This window comes from Xiphophorus hellerii, chromosome 6 (assembly GCF_003331165.1).
Source record: "Xiphophorus hellerii strain 12219 chromosome 6, Xiphophorus_hellerii-4.1, whole genome shotgun sequence".
Classification (NCBI taxonomy): domain Eukaryota; kingdom Metazoa; phylum Chordata; class Actinopteri; order Cyprinodontiformes; family Poeciliidae; genus Xiphophorus; species Xiphophorus hellerii.
The window spans coordinates 832,445-853,403 of NC_045677.1; the positions used below are offsets into that span (position 1 = coordinate 832,445).

At 38.5% G+C, this 20,959-nt stretch overlaps 1 protein-coding gene and 1 long non-coding RNA gene across 3 annotated transcripts; one reads left to right on the forward strand and one right to left on the reverse strand.

Moving 5' to 3' along the window:
• Nucleotides 1-70: 70 nt before the first annotated feature.
• On the reverse strand, nt 71-17,125 carry fam110b (family with sequence similarity 110 member B). Of its 2 annotated transcripts, none has more exons than XM_032565320.1 (5): nt 16,931-17,125; nt 7,103-7,216; nt 6,007-6,606; nt 3,980-4,392; nt 71-2,208 (listed from the first exon to the last, which is right to left on the reverse strand). In XM_032565320.1, the coding sequence occupies exons 3-5, from the start codon at nt 6,127-6,129 to the stop codon at nt 1,305-1,307; spliced, it is 1,440 nt and encodes a 479-aa protein (XP_032421211.1). In that variant the 5' UTR covers nt 6,130-6,606; nt 7,103-7,216; nt 16,931-17,125; the 3' UTR covers nt 71-1,304. The 2 variants fall into 2 exon arrangements, with proteins under 2 accessions (XP_032421211.1, XP_032421212.1); XM_032565321.1 differs by having other exon boundaries at nt 7,085-7,216.
• LOC116721535 (uncharacterized) lies at nt 10,317-18,735 on the forward strand. Its single transcript, XR_004339617.1, has 3 exons — nt 10,317-10,328; nt 13,647-13,648; nt 18,397-18,735. It is a non-coding gene; the product is annotated as an uncharacterized LOC116721535 (long non-coding RNA).
• The last annotated feature ends 2,224 nt before the right edge of the window (nt 18,736-20,959 follow it).

Sequence of the window (20,959 nt, forward strand, 5' to 3'; positions counted from 1 at the left end):
TGAACTTTGCATATTTACAGGTTTTGAGATGCAGTTGTATTTAATCAACAACAGATGACCAGCAGCAGAGATGGATCCAGCAAATTTTACTTGGCAGGGCAAAGGATTAACATGAGTTTTAGGTCAGGTGGCAATGCTGGACGTCCTCGTGAAGTAAAATAGCTCTCTCTCAAACAATCTCTTTTATTGATCATAACCCTGACCATACACTTTCTGACCGTACAGCCAAACAGAGATTTAAAGAGGATCTGCAAAAGCAAATGAAGTAGATTAGCAGGATTTGGTTAGAACTGATGGTGTAATCCACATTACTGGGGAATATCCTGCCTGCTGCCTGCTAATTAAGTCATTAGCATGTTAGGACAGTCATGAATGTTGGGTCAATGCAGGTGATAGTGGTTGGAGTTCGTCCCACAATTGTTTAGTTACTGGTTCGACCCCTGCTCCACTTTCTTACTGTTACTCAGATGAAGAAGACCACATCATTCTATATTTATAGTGAACAAACTCTCATGTCTTACTTCATTCACAGGTTTTGGTAAAAAAAAAATACTCTGTGGGAAGTAATAATTATAAAATCTTCACACATTCGAATGTTGCTTAGTCAGCTAAGTCAAGCAGAGATGGACACATGCAAATACCTCTGGTAGAATTGTAGGACAGCACAATATGTTATCGTTTTTACATGGAACTGGAACATAAAGGAGTTTTTGGTGTACATACTGTTAGGGAAAAAATTTATTGGTACAATTAACAACTGCTTCTCCGGGCACCAATACAACCACCAATACTGATATCTGCTGTTTCCAGTTTGATGTTTCAGACTGAAGACCATTTCTAAGTGTGGAAAGTGTGGAACACTGACAGAAAGCTAAATTGGTCAAACAGATTGGGAATAAAGGGCTGCACTTTGTTGGAATGTCAGTCACACTAATGTATGATGGGCTGAAGTGTGCTGAACACTTCTGACAGAGTGGATCCATTCTCTACCTCACTGCATCATGCTTTTGGTTGTGGTCCAACTGAGATGTCAGTCAGGCTTTCTGAGAGAAACAGAAAATGACCGTCTTTATCATTACATCTGTCCATGTTTGGTTTTGTTCACCTTCTTCAATATTTTGGAGTATTCTCTTCATACCTCTTGTTTGTTTGATATGAACTTTTAGACCACCTCTTCAGTCCTTCATTCTTAAAACTAAAATAATTTTCTTCTTCTTCAGCCTTTAAATCCAGCTAGAAATGACCTTACAAGTTTGGAGCCATAGGAGAGATTATCCACAGTCCACATGAATGGTTCACCTAATCTAAACATGGGAAACCTTTTGTGTTTCTCTTGCTTGTTTAATGCTATACAGCCATTTAATAACCCTTGCATTTCGCTCCACAGCTGAGATGCCATAGGGGACGCGCTCACCGGCCTCCTCCTCTTCCTCCCCCTCATCCTCTTCTGATATTCCGTCATTGGAAGATCGCCGTGACTGGTCACAATCGGAGGAGATCATAGAAGCTGATCGAAAGTTCAGGCTGACAATGTCCGAGTTGGCCCGTGCAAAGTTCTCGGGACCCACTGCCTCCAACTCCTCAGGGTCAAGGCCGCAATAATTAAAAAAGCGTTCCACATCCGCTCCGGCCCGGGCATACCGATCCGACAGGTCCGATTTAGATCTGTGCAGTGACGAACGACGAGTCACATTTGAACCCTGCTCCAGATCAATGTTCAACTCAGCTGATGCACTAACAGGGTCTCCAAAGTCACATGGCAAAGACTGTGGAGTTGTGTTGTTGCAGGGCGTAGGGGACATTGGCGGACGCGCACGTGGCAGTGACAAGGATAGTGCAGGAGGGAGAGAGGTGGGCTTTGGTTTGGGAGGGAGGGGTGGGGCTGAAGAGCTGCTAGACTGAGTGGTGCGCAGCGGTTTACCGTTGCACAGTCGCAGGAGGTCAGATGATGAGTGGGAGGTCAGAAGAGGTGGCAGTGGGGAATGAGAACGCTGGACAACTCCTCCTTCACATCCTCTTTCATCTTGGACTCGTCTGCTAAGGTTCAGGTTTCCTGCTTGTTGTGGAGTGCGACGCCCCCCGCTGGCCACTGGGGGGACCTTTAAGGAGTGAGAGAAGGATCTGAGAGAATGCGAGGTGCTCGGACTGGGAGCTGAGTCTGAAGGTTGCTCATTAAGGGTCATGGTGGATCTGTATGTTAGTGGCATCCTAGAAGGAGAAACAGAAACAGAGTATTAGAAAGCACCACAAACACAAGTGACCACAGAGGACCTACATGTGAGCATAATGTTATTATAGTAATCACTCTATCATTGAATTTGCTACTGGCTGTGCCTTTACCTGAGCAACAGGTGAAGGCACAGCTGTGTTATTCTGGGACACAGTTTTAGGAATTTCTAGTATGTTAAACACATCACGTTTGGCTCCAACAAAACCTGATTTAAATTTCCCGAAGAGATATATTGTTTAACTAATTACATAGATTTTAACACATCAAGTATTTACAGTTACATTTGTTTTTTTTAAACATACATAAGTTCAGAGCACTGGCAACCTTGCACAAGGTTAAGATTCGATCCCAAATAACAATTGTTAAATTAATCATGTTTATTTTGGAAAAACATTGTAATTCAAATCTCTGAATATTCTCTGTTGCTGGAAAAAAGAATCATATTCTGCAATAATGAAAGTCAGTGAATCTAGTGTGAAGTGCTTTGGGGTCCTCTGGACTTGATAAAGTGCTATATGAGTACATATCATTTACCATTTCCCCTTTCAGTTGAAATAAAATAACTGTTCTTCTAATTAGGACAACTAGATATAATAACTGACACTCATTTGAATCATTAAAAAAGCAGTATATTTAAAGATCTTCCTGAATTTTTGTAGCATCTAAAACAATTTTTTTTTTCAGAAATTCTGCTCATCAAATGCTGCAACAGTCTTCATTTTTATACTGTAGACAAAGTTGTTTGTAAAGGTCAAAAATCCTGTTTTGACCTTCCATTGTTTTGAAAATATTACTAAGCCACCCCTTAATATGTCTCTGGGCAAATTGCCCTGGTTCTGGAAATTTATTTATGCATAACAATGAAATAACAATGTTAATGAAAATGTTGTAAAACTTGTGCATGTTTTGTAATTTAAGGTTACTATTCATGATTTCCTTTCGTATCATTTCCTAATTTTTAGCCATCAACTGCCTTTCAAAGTTAATTTTTTAGACACCAAATTCTTTGGCAATTTCATTTCCATTCATTTGGTTCTTAATGTTTTAATTTCCACTGGATGAAATTCCATGTACTGTCAATACATAAAATTCCAGATATATACAGTGCCCTACGAAATGTATTCACACCCTTGGACTTTTTCCACTTTTTATTGCTTTTACAAATCAACCATAAACAAAGGCTCTCATGACAAAATAAGTTACAAAAAAGTAGTAACTTTTTTATAGTAGCTAAAAAGTTACTACAAAATAATAGTAATAAAACCATGTAGCATAAATAAGTGATTTTTATTGTTGACAATAATAGTCTCCAAATTGCACATAACATGAAAAAAACTATAGACATTTTAATAGTTAAGACTGTTACTTAAAGGTTTGAAAAAACTTGGAGAGTTCCTAAATAATTGTTTTTTATGAAAAGGACTGATGTTAAAAACAGCCTTCTCAGGTGGTGCACAAAATAAAAAGACCTTAGAATAACTTGGTTTCCTCCAGACATCTACATAGTTTCTCCTATTAGAATTTCACAATCACATTTCCATCTTCCAATGATCAAATTCAGAATCATTTTATATCAGGCAAGAGTTTTTGCTGAGGTGTAAGCTCAAATTTAGTGAAAATACGTCTTTCAGCTTTTTGTTAGTGTTTGTTCAAATCTTAGATTTAAAATCAGAGATAGAATTAGCAGAACTCGGTGTATTAAGCATTAGAAATACTCTAGACAATATGCAACCGTCAGCAGTGACTCACCCCAACGGTGTCCAGCTTCGGGCCATTCTGACTGATGACCTCATGAGGACGGCACTTTTAGCTCCACTTGACAGTCCTTCAGAACCTGCTGCTGAGGATGATGATGAGTTCAGCAGATTTTTTAAGATCTCCAGATTTAAATTCTCCCGTTTGCTGCTGCCACAGCTGGACGCACATGTGTCTGACTTTGCGTTGTTATTGGATGCTTTGAAAGGGATCCCGGCTCCGTTCCCTCCTCCACCAATCCCAGGGCTTTTCTTTGGCAGGATGGAAGGGTCAACGGTGGGCTTGGCCAGGACAGGCGGTTTGACTGGTTCTTGCTTGGCGTTGATGACCTCCTGACTCTTGACATACTTTGCTTTGTCAGCTTCTAGTCTCTCAACTGCACTCAGGCGGTTTGGGTTTGGTTCCGCCTGAGAACACATTAAAAATGAATTATTCTATGTTTCAGGCATGGAAAAATAAACATTTCATCATAAAGCAGTATAATCCAATTACTGCATACTTCTTCAACAAACCAATCAGATCAATGAAATGTTCTAACCAAAGAACATTCTCAACAATGACCACAAATATGTTTGAGGAAGTCAGTGAAGATTTAAAGCCAAAGGATATTGTAACAACTGTCAAGAATGATGGTAATAGCATCGCACAAACAATAGGTTTCTCCTTCACCTTTAGATCAACAGTGAGATGGTCGAACATTTTGAAAGGTGGATAACTGGGTGTTCCAACAGGAAAATGAATAACGTCAAGTAACTGGAATAATGTTGGCCTACTGAAAACGACACGTATAGATGTTGGGTCTGTGCCAGTAGACCAATCTCTTTGAAAGATGTTTATCAACTCTGTGGCAAAGCTCTTACAGAAGTTACAAAAAGAAGTATCCAGCAAGTTGGAACTCGCCCAGAGACATTTAACTATATACAGGAGTGCATTTCCACTGCAGGATCCTAAAGGTTTTTTCTCCAAAACTTAACTTTCCAAAGGCTTTTTATTCACCCAAGATGTTTTCTGTGAGTTTTGAATGGGGTCTGAAACCTGGGCAGTAAAATATGACTCCTGACACTGAGAAGGTCATCGTTCTGCAGGAGTGCCATGACAATAAGGGGGCACAGGTTTCGAGGTGGTGGTGCAGGTTGCCCCTCTTGTGTGGTGGAATGTGTGAGGGAGCTCGGCTACATTGTCGAGTGGTGGTCTCCTGGAGGGTGGTCTACGCCTCTTGGGGACATTTCGGACAGGCTGAGGGGTATTGAGCCCTGCTCCCTTGGACTTTCCAATTGGGGTGGGATCATAAAATTGGCCTGCTGAGCGCTGGAAGGCTTATGACCTTCTCAAACATATTACTTCCTCTTAATTCCAGATGACAAATTAGCACACACATGTTCATAAACACACACAATCACTGCTACATAATCCAAAAGGTCATACCAGCACAGGTTCAAATTACATAATACAACCTGTGTCACATGATATCATGGGCAACCATAATTTAATAAAGTCAATCACGCAATTAGGACACCATCCCCTGAAGTTACTATTGAATTATCATTAACCAAGGGTCCAAACGCTGTGGACACAGCGTAGAACAAGGGGCTGGTTTTTACCAGGTGGGAGCATTCATCTTCTTCATATGAAGCTGGATGCCATATGAAGAGTCATCCAGCTTCTTCATATGGTTTGCATGGAATTGGTTTGGGAGGGAGGGGTGGAATTATTAAAAAAATCCAGTTAGGATTACAAGTAGCCATCTACAAACATTATTCGTGACAATTTACACACAGCTGTTAAGCTCTGAAACTGAATTTAAAAATCACTTTTAAATTAGAAGAAGTTTGAAAAAATAGATCTTTAAAAATAAAATCCTTCAACATGTGTAGGGTCACATTGTAACGCATCGTTTCCATTTATCATGGTTTCTTTGACAAATTAGAATGGTTCAAAGAAATTATTAAAGGCCAAACTAATCTGACCTTCGACCTCAGCTGTAGGAGTCCTCATTAAGACCACAACAATGATATTCTCACCTGCCTTCTGAAGTACTCAGGGCCCTTGTTGAGGATGCGAAGAGGTACAGTGGAACTGAAGGGCGTGGTGGGGCCAGCAGACTTGCTACCTGGCAGGGGAGGAGCCAGTGTCTCTGTCGGCATGGCAACAAGGCGATTGGGGTGGCCGGCCGTGGTGGCAATAGGTGCGGGGTGGTTGACAGAGGGTGGGGTCACTAAGGAACCCCCAAAACATGAAGACACAAGGTGGAGGCAAGAAAAAAAGTCTAAAAGCAGGCAAACCCCCTCACCCTGCACATCGCTTCTGAGAGAAGGCAAGAGTTACTGAAGAGGAGTGGTGGGAGAATACTATAGTCACATAAACGGATTGAAAGGATGATCTCTGCTCTCTAATCTCTGTTAGCTCTTTGGATTAGAGCTTCAATCATTTAGGTTGGGCAACAGAACAATGGAAAGGAGGCAAATGAATGCAGTGACAGTAAAGTGAAACTCAAGACGTGTGACAGCAGTGTGGTGTGGATAAGAGATCCCATTCAGCCTGGGGACAGCAGAGGCTGTTAGAAAATCAACAACCTACTGCCTCTCCACTGAGACCAGCTCTCCCGTCAGCCTGATAAGCATCTGAAAAGGGAAAAGAAAAAAAACAGTCAATAGAGTAGTTGGACATCATTTACCTTGCAACATAGAACTGCAGTATTTCTGCAAGCAAACAAAGTAAATCATCCATTCATCTGAAGTCAGGCCATGACTGAGTTTTGTTGGTACAATTTTTATGATGGTCAAGTCTTTTCTTTCTTGTTTTCTTTGCTTTTTAAAAAAAATATAAATGTGAAAACAGATGAAACAACTAACAACAAACTGACATCTGTATATGATTTAGTGTCCACTAAATGAATATTCCTAGATCATAACTTCTAAGTAGCAGAGATGAAAAATAATCTTACCCTGGTCCAATCAAAAATAAAGGATTTTTGCATGACAGGCAAAAATCTTGTGCAAAGATGTTTGCATCTTTTCATATCTGCTCATTTGAATAGTTGAGTACAGATTTTTGTTCCTTCTTTCTTAAAAACATATTTTACATCATAAATAGCTTTACCTTGCAAACAATATTTACCAGTTTGGAGGCTTGCTTTGGCTCTGCTCATTGGTTCTCTTAAACCCTCTGCTTTATTGCTGCCTGTGTATTTGCCCTCTAGGTGCTGCAGGTTGTCAGTGGGAGTCACAGTCACTGTCAGGTAAAAAACAACAGAACAGAGTAAAGCAGAGCAGCAGAAGTTCCTCATGACAGCAGAACTTCACTTTCAGATCAATGAATGACCTTGAAGGTGATGCTGTTCTAAGCGGTAGATGGATAACAGCTCTATGAACGCTTTTCATACACAGGTGTGACTGTGGGGAACAGCTATTTAAAGCTGCTTTCTTGTATGTATGTGGCTAAGGAAGGTAGACTAGTGTGTCACCTCATACTGTAAATAGCCATTCGCCACCTACTGGGCAGCCACTGTAAGTTCCCTGAGAATTTCTCCAAATCCACAAGAACAGAAATGTTGAACATCTTAGGAATATCTTGCCAATTGTAAGGCAAACCTTTAGGTATAAAAACACGAGTAACAGCAAAGTGCTAACATAACAGAAGAATGAACCAGTCTGCATCACTGGCTCTAGACACATTATGGTCTGGACCCATAATGTGACTATATTGTTCTTTGGGGAGTGAGTGGGAATCGAATGTGTTTCAGTGGGAAGGGCAGCCATCTTGCAGTCAGATAATGTGAGGTCCAATTCCAGCTTTCTCCCAAGCCACATCAATGTGCAACTGGGCAATACACTCATCCAAAAATTGCCAGCTGACAAGACCTGAAATTCACAGTGGGATTGTGGGTGTTGCATATTATACAATCAATTTCTGCAAATCTAGTTTTTATAATTTAATTGAAATAAAATTTTTGTAAAGCGCCTTGAGATAACATTTGCTGGGAATTGATGGAATTTAAATACACTTAACTGAATAAATCCAGGAAATTCCCTCATAGAACTACAACAGAAATGTGTAATAATGTGGATGTTTGTTTTGGACCATGAATGATAAAAAAAAAAAAACACATCGGTTACACACTTGGGACGCTCACTCTTTCAAAGTAAAACATCCCTCAGCTGTGCCAGTGTGTCTCTTGCTAGCAGGCCAACAGTCGTCGGATTCAACGGCTTTAACAGTAAACTAATCAAAACGTGGACTGCTAGTTAAAACATGCATTTAACTTAACATTAACAATTTTAACTAAAACTTTTTTGTTGTTTTTGCGTGCAATATTTGCCACACTTCACTTTACTTTATCAATCCATTTATTATTTCTATTTTTAATCGACAATTTTGACTGGATTAGTCCTCCACAGGAACAAAGGAGCAACTGAAAATGGACTAATCCAATTCTTGTGAAAAGACATGAAGAGACAGAAGGAGAAAGAAGAGATGGAGGCTGGAGAGCAAGGCGAGGCACCAAAGATTAATGAGGCAACCAAAATAATTCAAAAGGGGCCATTGACACATTTTGCCTAAATTCAACATAATACTCTAACCTTTTCCAAATAAACAGTTGCATCATGCATAATACTTAAAATCAATTAAACATTTACCAATACATTCCAACAACAACATTACTGGACTCATTAAATACCAAACACTGTATTCCCAAAACATATTTACAATAAGATCGACAGGCAAATGCAGCATTCTGGATGAAGAGTTGTGGATAAACTAGAGTAAAAAGTAAGAAAAACAAGTTATTTATACACAGGTCTGCAACAAAAGAATTTTTATCAGACCAATAACCGGGGCTCTCAGTAAGAGATGCTGGCATCCATTGAGCTAGAACAGTAAAAATACTTTATTGCTGCAGCATTGGCTGGATTAAATTAACGACAGCAGGAGAAACCAGGCCAGGTTACAGAACAATGTTCCAATGTTTTATAGTTTCCTGTCACTTTTGAAAGGCACTGTGGATATTTCTTCCAGTATACTTCAGAAAGGAATAATTTATTATTCAAATATTTATCAGTTAAAGCCAATACACAATATTTTGATAGTTCTGGCCTCCCAAAATAAAGACATTTAATTTATTTGGACAAAAATGAGTCTGACGTCCGTGTTTCTTGACTGAATCTTCACTTTACTCAATTTAGAATAGAAATACCCTATATTGTTCCACAGTGTGGAAATTCCAGTGCAACAGTAACAAAGTGACAAAGAATGTAGAGTCAAATAGAAAAAGAGTCTTGAACATTTTTTTTGATATTTTGTCTGTGAATTGTTGCTTTATTGGATGAAGTTTTTAGTAACAATTTCACAGCGAGTGAGTTCTGTATTCAAAGATAAAGGCAATCCAAGCAAGTAGTGTGTGACCTTTTTATGGTGGTTTTTGGTGGTGACTTTTATTGTTTTGGCCAGGCAGTGCAATTGGTTGCATTTGTTGAGGAGACACAGAATTCTCCCAACAGCTTCATCACCATGTTCTCCAAAATGATGCCAACACTCTCCTTTATTTTTAGTGTCAACAAAACAGACGTGCTTAATACCATTAATCTCATTGGAGAAGCCATCTGGAAGCCCCTCCCCCGCTGTCATGTCCACTACACTGTCTACACATGGCCCTTTTTCATTGTATTCATTGTAATGAATAAAAAGCGGGTAACTGATTTTGGGTAACAATCAGTTACCCATGATTTTACCTTCAGTTAGTTTAATGTACCTTTTAAATACAGATGACATAATTTGCAGTTTGGGATGTTTTGTGATCAGCAGAAATTACTGACCCACATTTGAAGCAATAATACCACTCAAATTAAATTACTAAATAGTGCAAACTTGTGAGATAGTGAAAAACAAAATCATCATTCAATTCAATTGAGTTTATTTATCCCGATAAGATAGATACAGGAATACATTTCCCATGTGGGAACATAAGCAGTAATTCTGCTCTCAACACAAAAAATTGGAGGGGAGTGTCAGGCCGTCTATTGTCACCTTAAAGTTAACCATATTATGCAGCAGAATAATAATCTGAAGCACAGCAACGACTCAAGGGTTCAATCAAAAAAACTAAATTAAGGTTTTAGAGTGGCCTGGTCAAAGTTCAGCCTTAGATTAAATTGACCTAAAACATGATATACACGCAGGAAAACCAGCCAGTACAGCTGGATTAAACATTTCTACAAAAGAGAAAAATGCCCAAAAATTCCTCCACCGGGATGTGAAAGACCGACTGCCAGTTATTGCAAACATTTGACAGCAATTGCTACCATCAAAGCTTGAACAATCAGTTATTATATTCAGTGGAAAGTGGGTTTTTTAGTTTTACAACTGGCCTACCACTTGTTATGAAGCCAGAAGAAGAAAGGCTGATCATTTAACAACTTCAGATGAGGACAGTCACAATAAGCAATCAATGAATTGCATGATAAATTGACACAAACTCAAACATTTTCATTTGCATATTTTTTCTCTTTTCTCTCTACCAAAAACTGGATGACAAAAGTCTTCAGTCTGGTGCTTTGGTCTCAGCTAACCCTTTATTTGAAGCAAAAATGTTGTTTACAGACACTTCAAGAATATTTTATTTGTTGATTCTGTTGTATTTTTGTTATTTAAAATATCGTCCAGTTCCAGTGTTAAATGTTCATTAGAATTTAAAATTTCCTGAGAATGTGTTCTTGCATTATTATGCGATTATTACCATTATATAACTTGAAAATGTTCTCTAAACAACAGCCATGTGAAAGCTGACAGAACAGCTGTCAAATGGTTGTATATTTGCTTACAATTTCATGTGAATTTTAAGTGAACTTTTGAAATTTTGCAAAAGAGAAAAAAAAAAGTTAATTGCAATTCAAGGGAATTTCCATCTACTGCTTTGGAGCGAATCAACCTACACAAAGCGCAATTTAATCAGAGGTTGATGCTGCCTACAGCTGTATTGGAGCAGATGTAGAGGTTGGAAACTATGGACCCCACATCTCAAAATGCTGGAGGTTTGACCTTGGAAATTTTTTGTTTTGTTCCTCTAAAAAGCCACTGATGCACCAGTCGATGGGAATAGGCCTGTCAAGATAACAAATTTTGTTGAATGATAAATTGTCCCATAAGTTATTGCGATAAACAATATTGTTGTTTTGAGACCATTTTCATCTAATGTAAAGGTGATGACATAAAAATGCAAGAACACATTCTCAAAGATCAAGATCAGAAGCCAAATTCAACAGCTATTTCATTCAAACTATTGTAAGAATGAAAATTGGAGTATTGAAAATGTATAATGTTTGAATTTTTTTCTGAAAGGTGATGTGTAATTGTGAAAGGTCCCCAGATGGGGGAGAAAAAAAGAAAAAAAAAAAACAGTTGGGTGATGGCTTGCTGAGGAGCTTTAAAAATGAATACGTTAGATTAAAAAGTATTAATTTTTAATCTAACACTATAAAGTACATGAATACTTTGTAGTTTTGGCCATTTTTCACTTGTCTTTCAGTCATGATTACTGGTGAGTGATATTTGTTTTTGCTCTTAATAAAGTCAACAGAAAAAATCTAAACAATCCTAATTAAAACTTTACATAAAGTGGAAGTTTTGACCTATAATAAGATACACAAGTTGATACAAATGGGTTTAAATGGAAACCATCCTAACCTATGATCCGTTTGCTTATAACTAGAAGTTGTTAGGGAAAAACATCTACTTGTTTGAAACTTAGTTCAGAATGTGCAAATATCCACTAGTGTTCTGTTCAGAACCGGTGGTAAAGAACATTTTAATAGACATTGTTATCTTAACTGTATTTACTTATTTATTCTCCTGTCTGTTGATTTCACGGGCTCTTCATTATTTGTTGCTCACATGGGGGTGGTGGTGCTTGTGAGCGGGGGCCGCTGAATACAGAAATAAAGCAATATAGCCGTTTAAAGATACACAATAAAATGCCCTGTATAGTTGAGTCATCAGACCAAAGCCGTTGCTATGGCAATGCCACAAAGCAGCCTGCTTGCAGTACACCAAGAAATATAGAGACAAGCCTAAAACTTCTGGAAAAAAGTAATTTTGAGTAATGAGACCAGATTTGAGCTGCATAAATGCAACCATCCTCACTACATCAAGACAGAGGGGAATGTTATAACACTGAGAAAACGTTTCATCAGAGGTTCTGCAGAGGACAATCATGAAAATATTCAAAAATACAAAGCCAAGCCAAACTAAAACACTGGTCTGTTTGTCAGGGATCCATTGATACAGGTGATTGTTGAGGCCTGTCTTCTGGAGCTTCTGACCGAACAGATCAGGCTGACTTGTGTTAAATGTTCTGGAGAAATCAAAGAACATGATCATCATAGCTATCTGCTTTGTCCAAATGACAGTGGGCTTGTTGATGCAGTCCTATGATGCCATTTAAACTTCAACTAAATAACAATAAATAAGTTGAAAGGATTCCTGACATGTTTTTGTTTGAATACTCAAGTGGCCCAACAGGAATCTCTTCAGGACATTGGGACAAGGCTAAATATCTTCTGCAGCCCTGGAATCTTCTCCTAGGTCAGATTAAGGTTGAAGAGATGCTGCAGAATCCCAGAGAGCTACCGTACTCTGTAAAAGCCTTCAGGGTTTGGAAACTGACATCATCTGGAACTGGTAAAGTTTAGTCTCTTCCACTGCCTCCTCGCCTGACTTCTAAAGACAGATAGGTGGGAGGCGGAGGCAAAGGGAGCAGCAGCATCTCCTGATTTGGTTGAAGACAAACATTTAGAACCACTAGGCTCTATGGCTGAGGTGGAAACAGGATTTTGAGGTGTGACAGGAAAGCTGTTGCTCAAGCCGTCTATTGGGACGTCTGCTTGGCTGAGAAAAGGATGATGCTGAACTTGTTCATGAACTGAACCTATTGAAGAATGTGTTCATTTCATTTGCTGTGTCCAGAGTTCCATCTATACGTTCCTCCTTCTGCTTGAGGTCTGTGATTTTCTTTATACCAGACATTTCTGTTCGCATTAAGAATCAGAATGCCTTTATTGTCATTGTACAAAAGCTCAGTGGAATTTCTGGAATTTGCTCTCTGGCTTAGTATGTTTTCTAGCTGTCTATAATCTTAATTATAAGTTACTATATAGTCCTAAATATTTCCAGTCTCCCTCCTTAAAGTTTCCTTTTTCTTGTTTAGCAATTTCTTTAGGTCACTGCTGATCCAGAGTTTGCTATTGGGAAAACATCTAGCTATTCTAGTAGGGATATAACTGTCTGTAGTTCATATACATTCAGTCGGTCCCATTTTCTGCCATGGCACTGATGTCCTTTCCATGTGGCTGACAGACTGGGGTCTACAGCCTCAAAACAGCCCAAAACAGTCCTGCAGAAATTCTTCAGCCCTCTTTTGCAAATTTTTTTTAATTACATTTGGCCTTTAAATGAAGGGTTTATATTTGGAACAAAGAAAAGCAAGGTTGTCATCTGATTTTTCCAGAGAAGATCTTGCTTTAAAGATTGATAACTCTGACATTTGCATAAAACAAATCCAACACAGTTTTCTCTGGCGGAACTGCTGTCAAATGGTTGAAATGTTAGAAGTGCAGTAGCGAGTGAGGCATGAATAAAACTAACAAATATTGCCACAAACGCATTGGAGTGGTGTGTCTGTAGTTAGCAACTGAACTGAAGACATCAAATGCATGGTTTGCAACAGCTGACAGAGGGATGTAAACAGTTCACAAAATGACACAAGAGTAAATGATGTGGACAAAAACTTACTAAGTTCAAATGACACTTCACAGTAACATGTCATGGATCACACAATCTGTTGTTCACGAGCACTGCTAAATCCACCTCCTTTGCTCTTTCTTCTCCTTTTTAAATCTCTGTCTGCTTGTGTCGTCAGACAGTTCAGCAGAGAGACACAGTTGATGATAAGATCCTGCAGCCATGTCTCACTAAAACACATAGTACTGCATTCCTGGTAATCTGTCTGGATCTTACAGTTCATCCAAATTGTTTGCCAAAAGTCTCACTTTGACCTTTATGATCAATGGTTTGAATTTCCCTCTTTATTCTCATCACATCACAACAAATGTTCAAAAGTTAAAAGGCATCGCCAAAAATTCTTCCAGCTGCACTGCATCCAAAACCAGAGATTAGTTGTCCAAAAATGTACTGAATCATAAAAAGAAGATTGCTTAAATTTGGTTTTGAATTCAGGAATGATGAGCAATCAAATCCCTGGTCAGACAGCAACTCTGAGGCAAAGTTCATGACCTTTTCCAGCTGGGATAAACGGAGCCACTCAGGGCAGGATCTGAGAAAGTAACCACCTGGATGCACTCCTGGCCGCTGACACGACATGACTGTTTTCTAGCACCTAAACTCCAGGCCTCCCTCTTAAAATATTCAAAATATTCACAACATTTTCCTAAACTATGGCAAGTTTTAATTCAAGTGTAATATTGTTTTCATGATGCATCCTTTTAATGCAATTTAAGATTACAGACAGAGACAATTTACACTTCAGATGTATTTTAAAGACTTGAGAGTTAAAGATTTATTTAAAGAGACCAATGTGATTTTTAATAAATACTGATGCCAGCAGAGGGTTTTGTGTAAACCACACTGAAAGCTTTTTATGGTGAATTTAAGGCACTGATATCAGATTATTTATTTTCAGATCTTTCTAAGAATTTTCAAGCTAATGTTTAAAAAATTATGACATTTGTTACCACTTCAGAAACAACACTGAAAGAAGTTGGAGTAAAACATTGTGAGCATTGAATTTGAAGACCATAAAACAAGAAATGTAATGAAGAACCTAATTTTACTGGGTAAAATTCAAAGGCTTTGATCAATCAAAAGTACTGAAACAGAGGGCAGCTGTGGCTACAATCAGTAGCTTGACATTATCAGCATGTCACTGTGTGTGTGAATGGAAATGACTGATTTCATGTAAAGCATCTTTGCTTAAAACCAAGATTAAAATCAGCTGATTGGAAATTAATTACAGTCAAATAAAATATGGAGAATTGTGGTTAGAAAACTTAAGGAGCAGAATCCTAACCCTAGCAGACAGACAATATTAGTTTATTATATTCCCAGTGATAACCAGGGAGATGTTTTACAAATTTATAATAAAGTTCATGTGTAAGAGAATCAAAATAAATTAATGTTTACTGATCCCATGGAAACACTGTAATGCCATGATGATATTTCTATCCAATGTTATACCAAACTTGACTTTTATTTCTACAATGTGATGGTATGACCATTGTGTTCCTAACTTCCTTTTTTCAACCACTTATTAGTTAGAGTCTTTATCAAGGATTATTGTTCAGCCAATTAATGTGAAAATCCTATAAGAAACTTTTTTCTGATTTTGTATTTTTGTAGCTTGCAGTGAGAACAAAGGATAAATTTAGTCAATTCTGTAAAGGTAATCTATTTCTCTTAATTAAAATGTAGTGAAAATGTACCAACCATGTTTTTTTTGTTTGTTTTTTGCAGCATTGCACTGCTAATGCATGCTTATGCTGGGGGAAACAACACCAATTTTAATCTGAACTATTATTAACCATTTCAGCTAAACAGGCTGTGTGAAGACACACAGGAGCTTTCTCAAAATCAGAGATGAAGAACCATCATTTCCAACCAGAACTACTACACTCAAAACCCCCAGCAGCAGCAAATGGGCTGCTACTAACACACACAAACCTCTGAGGAAGATGAGGGACAGAGTTCGCTTTGTTTTATAAAGTTATATATATATATATATATATATATATATATATATATATATATATATATATATATATATATAAAACAAAAGTAATTAATTCTGTAGAAAAAAACTCTAAAATAAACACTGAAACATGAAATGTTCTGTATGTGCATATATCAGTGTGTGGTTGTGTAGCTCATCCAGTATACTATAGTGATGGATCCAGGATTCAAACACTAGTTCTTCCTCTTCAGTTCAGCAGTTAGACATGAAGTTAATAAAAGGTTTACTTTATAATGATGCTGATTTTATGATGTTGTTTAAATTGGGGCGCACTGATTGTAGTTTTCTGGCTGATCACTGAACTTTAAAAGATGCAGTTCTGATTTTTTGACTGAAATTGTGCTAAATATAGCAACAACTTTGCAAAGCTGGCAGACATGACCTGGTGGTCTGTCAGTCAGCCCTCTCTCACAGCAGAGCAAAAAGGGGCTGTGGCAGATTTTCAGATATTTCTGGAGGCAGATGAGATCAGTTTCTCATGCAAGTATTGGCTGACCTCCCAAAATGAAGGAACCCGGGTTGAATAGGTGGACTCATGGTTTAAATGTATCCGGGTCCTTCCTGCTTTCTTTCTTTTGCATTTGTTCATTTGATGACTCGGTTTCTAATCATCAATTGAAAATGACATCAACACTTAGTCCAGTTTGGAACTTCTGAAGCCTGAGTGAGAAATGTAAAGAGCAGAAAAACTCAAGGATGCAGCAGGAGCAGAGAGAAGCATCTAACTGTTGTTCCGCTCAGCTCGAGCGACCTAGGAGGCTGGAGCAGACGGGTGTGTCAGCAGAGGCACGTTAGCAGCTGACAGCCACTACACGAAGAGCGCGTGCTCGTGCGCGCGGTGCTGATGCTTCGCTATGCCAAACCCCACCGAGCAGAAAGGAACGGCACGGCACGGCACGACACGACACGGAATGTGTTCCTGACTCTGCACAGCGGGCTTAAAAACCAAGCTGCTGTTCCCAAAGCACACAACCACAACATCAAACACTAACGGTGCCTGGCGTAGCTCCCCTCTGCTGCTGCCTGAATGACAATCTGCCGAACAATAGACCTGAGCGGATCGGCCGGAGGAGGGACGGCGAACCCCGCGGGTGATGATGGAGCCAAACATGCAGATCAGATGGAGCAGAACTGTTTATGTGTCCTACCTCAGCTTCGGAGTCAGAAAACAAAGGATGCTGCAGCAATTTCTCTCCGTCAGATCGGTGCGTTTGTTCGGCCTGACAGCGTCCAGTCCTCCGCCAGCAGCAGTGAGCAGCAGCGGCACTTCCTTCCGCCCAGCCTCTTCACAATCAGGTCCTTTTCTGCTCGAGACTCCCAGCCTTTCACCTAGAAATCTACGTTCACTCTGTAGACCAGGGTTTTTACTCAAAAAGCCACGCGAAAGATAAAGGCGACACAAAATTTGGTTTAAAAAAAAAAAAAAAATAAAATAATATATATATATATATATATATATATATATATATATATATATATATATATATATATATATATATATATATATATATATAAATCTAACTAAATAGCCTTCTATTTGAAACCACTCCGCAGTTCGTTTTTTGTCCGCAATAAAAATGTTTTAGTCCATTTATTTTGTATAAAACTACTTTGCTTTTCAAGTAGAAAGATGAAACAAATGAAGAATTAAAATCTTATTTGATCATTTACACTCATAGAGAGAAAATGGAGCTGCAGCTAAGTGCAGTGCAAACCAAGAAGTTAACATAAATGCATAAAAAATATTTTTAATTTTGATTTTATTTTGGAACTGAGGATGACATTTTCCCGTTCGGTGTTGTGATTTTAGCAAACCTAACGGAGAGCGGCTCAGACCCTGCAATGAGACACATAAATCCAGATGAAGGGGAGAGACCCCCCCACCGCCCCCTCTAGCCTCGTTCCTTTTTTACTCTAACTAAACCGTCCTGCTCTCACACACACTCTCTGCATGTTTGTCTTTTGGGTATATTGGAGCAGCTCTTTGCATAATATTAGATTTTCTTGGATGTCGCTGGCTTTCAAGCTGTTTCCCCTTCCCTCCTGAATGGAGCGGCCCGTCCGTTAAAGGGCCAGTGCTTGGATTGTCAGCTGCAGCGTCTTAGGTTTGACTGCGACAGAAGGTGATCTGCTTTAACTGCTGACGTCTGATCAAGTTTGTTAAGGTTTTATTTGAAGGACTTATTTATACCCGAATAATAAGATAATATATTGAAAAATCCACTGTTTGCTAAACAAAAAAAAAAGTCAGTAGGCTATATTAAAAACATTAAATACATTAAAAATTATATTATATGTTCCAAAACATTCTAAAATATTTGAACATGGGGGTGAAGCCCCTCCCCGTTTCTGATTAGTAACAGTCCAGCCCAGAACCAGGCTCTTTTATTGTCTGTTGAGTTTCTTTGGTGTCTGAGTTTGATGCTAATTGCAAATAAACTTATAATGAGGGGCAACATCTGCTATACAGTAAACATCAGTCACATTCTTCACTGCCATGCTTGTTGCGTTTCTGTTCCGTTGACCGGCTTTTGGACCGGCCCACATGTGACGTAACGTTTGACGCAGAAAAACGTGAACCGTTACCATCTGGGTTTATTCTGCGGGGCCCGAGACGAAGCTGAAGTTGGTTTTCAATTCCAGCTTCCGATTCGGGGAATGGCTAAAGGGCGATTCCACCTAATTTTTCACTACCTTCCGCATCTTTAATCGACTCTAGTTTAAAAACGACAACAGCTAGACTCTTCAAACCTGGACTGGATTATTCTGCTCTAATAGCAGAATATTTATTACAATGTTTGTGATTTATGAAACTTTTCTCTGATTTGTGAAACTGCAATAAAGGGCAATTTTCACCCTTTTTTTCGGTCGCGGTAACAAGAGATCTGCCGTAATTCCAAAACTACAACACCTAGACACTTCATACCTGGACTAGATTATTCTGCTCTAATAGCAGAATATTTTAATCCATGTTTGGGATTTGTGAAACCTTTATGAGATTTGTGAAACTTCACTAAAGTTTAGATTACTATTCACACTTGTTCCATGCAGTTTTTTTCAAATTCAAATTCAGTTCTAATTCAAAACCACTTTATTAATCCCAACGAGAAATTAAATGTTGGTGTAACTCATTAATTCTTGAAAGAGTTATTGTAGATGGTGATGGCTGTTGGAATTAAAGATCTTCTGCAGCGGTCTGTTAAGTGAAGTTTCACAAATCAGAAAAAAGTTTCACGAATCCCAAACATGGTTCTAAATATTCTGCTACTAGTTGAGAATAATCTAGTCTAGGTTTGAAGAGTCTAGGTGTTGTAATTTTTAAACTAGAGTCGATTAAAGATGCGGAAAGTAGTGAAAAATTAAGAGGAATCGCCCTTTAACCAATTCCCGAATCGGAAGTTAGAATTGAAAACCAACTTCATCTTCGTGGTGCACAGTTGAGCAGAGTTCCCGCTGTGGAAAAACTTTTTTTTTCTGTGGAAACACGCTTGAGAACCGGTGGTCTGACTATCTGTGCTACCTCGTCAGATTTTCCTACGATAGCAAAGATAGCTCTCTATCTGTCGGTGTTACCCGTCTAAAACGTCTACCGTCATGTTTACAAAACTATAGCGGGTTGTGTTAATGTTAAATATTATCGTTGGATAACATTATTTGAGTGACGAGACAGAAGCTTAGCATTGGAGCAATTTCTATACACGACAAAACCACAAAAATATCACCTTCATCAGAATATCCTATCCGTTTAAAATGAAGCTGAATGCACTAATCTTTTTTTATTAGAATATCCTACCTTTAAAAAAATATTTTAATTACAAAGGTGTTTGTAAGAATAAAACAGTGTCAGACAGGTGAAACAGGGTTTTATTGGAATTAAATTAAACACAGACATCTACAAATACAGATCACTGCAAACTCTGTTTTGCGCATTAATACGTTGTATGTCTGTTATCAGATGCAGCGCAGCCGCAATGTGTCCACAGAACTGCGCAGGTCACTGTGTCCCTGAAATGATAGAATATGCTCAACATACACTAACATTACACCGCTGTTACACAGCTTCAATATCTCACATAATATCTATCAACATGCTATATTTACCACAATAAGTAATGAATGTGGTTTTGCGGGTTTCTGTTAACAGACAAGATATGAGAGCAACAAGGAGCATCTCCATTAATTAACAGCCGCTACAATGAATTCTCTTTGACCTGCTTCAAAATAAATATTTACAACCTGATACAAATAAATGATTCCACCTTAGCTCACTTCTAGCACACAAACAATTACAGCAGCAGGATTCTGTAAGTGCTGGTAGCTTACTCAAACTAACAAATAGTTGATTTATTTTTAAACATGTCTTTAAAAACAAGCAATCTGTAGGAGAGAAATAAATCATGCATTCATAACCAAGAACAAAATAATTATCTTACCACTCATTTTCTGTTTGAAAGGGAATGGAGAGAACACTTCTTTAATCCTATGACTTATCTTAATTTAATGACTTACTTACAATGACCTGATTATCAAAAATTTGTAATTAAAACCATGTTATAATATTCATGTTCCTGTTCAATATACTGTGCTAAAGAGCCAACAGATAAATTATATGACATAGACAAAACAGTTACAAACTAACTCAGAAGACAAGAAAATCTACAGATACATAGCAATAATAATAACGACAATTTAAATAACAATCAAACATACAGCAACAGATTAATTACCAACTCTTTGCCAATGTACACCTATTAATTCTTCTTAATCTGTATTTAACTATTATACTCTGGGATAAACTGCTAATTTTCCCTACATTATGGAGTTTGTTGTTGCGCAACACCCCCCCCCCCCCCCCCCCCCCCCCCCTTCTGTCTCTACTGTCTCACTCTCTACTTCCTCTTCTGAGAGGGGAGATGTGCTACCAGCTCTCCTTCTAACGGGTTAATTGAGTTTCCTAAATCTGCTGGGATTTACCCTGCCCAGAACTGAAGTAAACTCTGTTTAAGCTGGTTTCGAGAAACGATTCGCCTGGTTTCTGACGGCCAACATCCAGGTGTCCCACCCTTCTTCCCCCTGTGAATTAGCCAGACTGAGCAGCCTACAGCCAACTAGTTTCACAGAGCACACCTGTTAACGGTCGCTCGTTCTCTATTTTACAACTTGCATTTGTTATTGAA

What these genes read in the sequence shown, in the direction of transcription:
- fam110b (XM_032565320.1), bottom strand. Translation starts at nt 6,129, where the DNA reads ATGCCGACAGAGACACTGGCTCCTCCCCTGCCAGGTAGCAAGTCTGCT. An exon ending in CTGAGTACTTCAGAAGGCAG is followed by an intron (nt 4,393 to 6,006) that starts GTGAGAATATCA and finishes ATGTGTTCTCAG; the next exon opens with GCGGAACCAAACCCAAACCG. An exon ending in CGAAGCTGGACACCGTTGGG is followed by an intron (nt 2,209 to 3,979) that starts GTGAGTCACTGC and finishes TTCTCCTTCTAG; the next exon opens with GATGCCACTAACATACAGAT.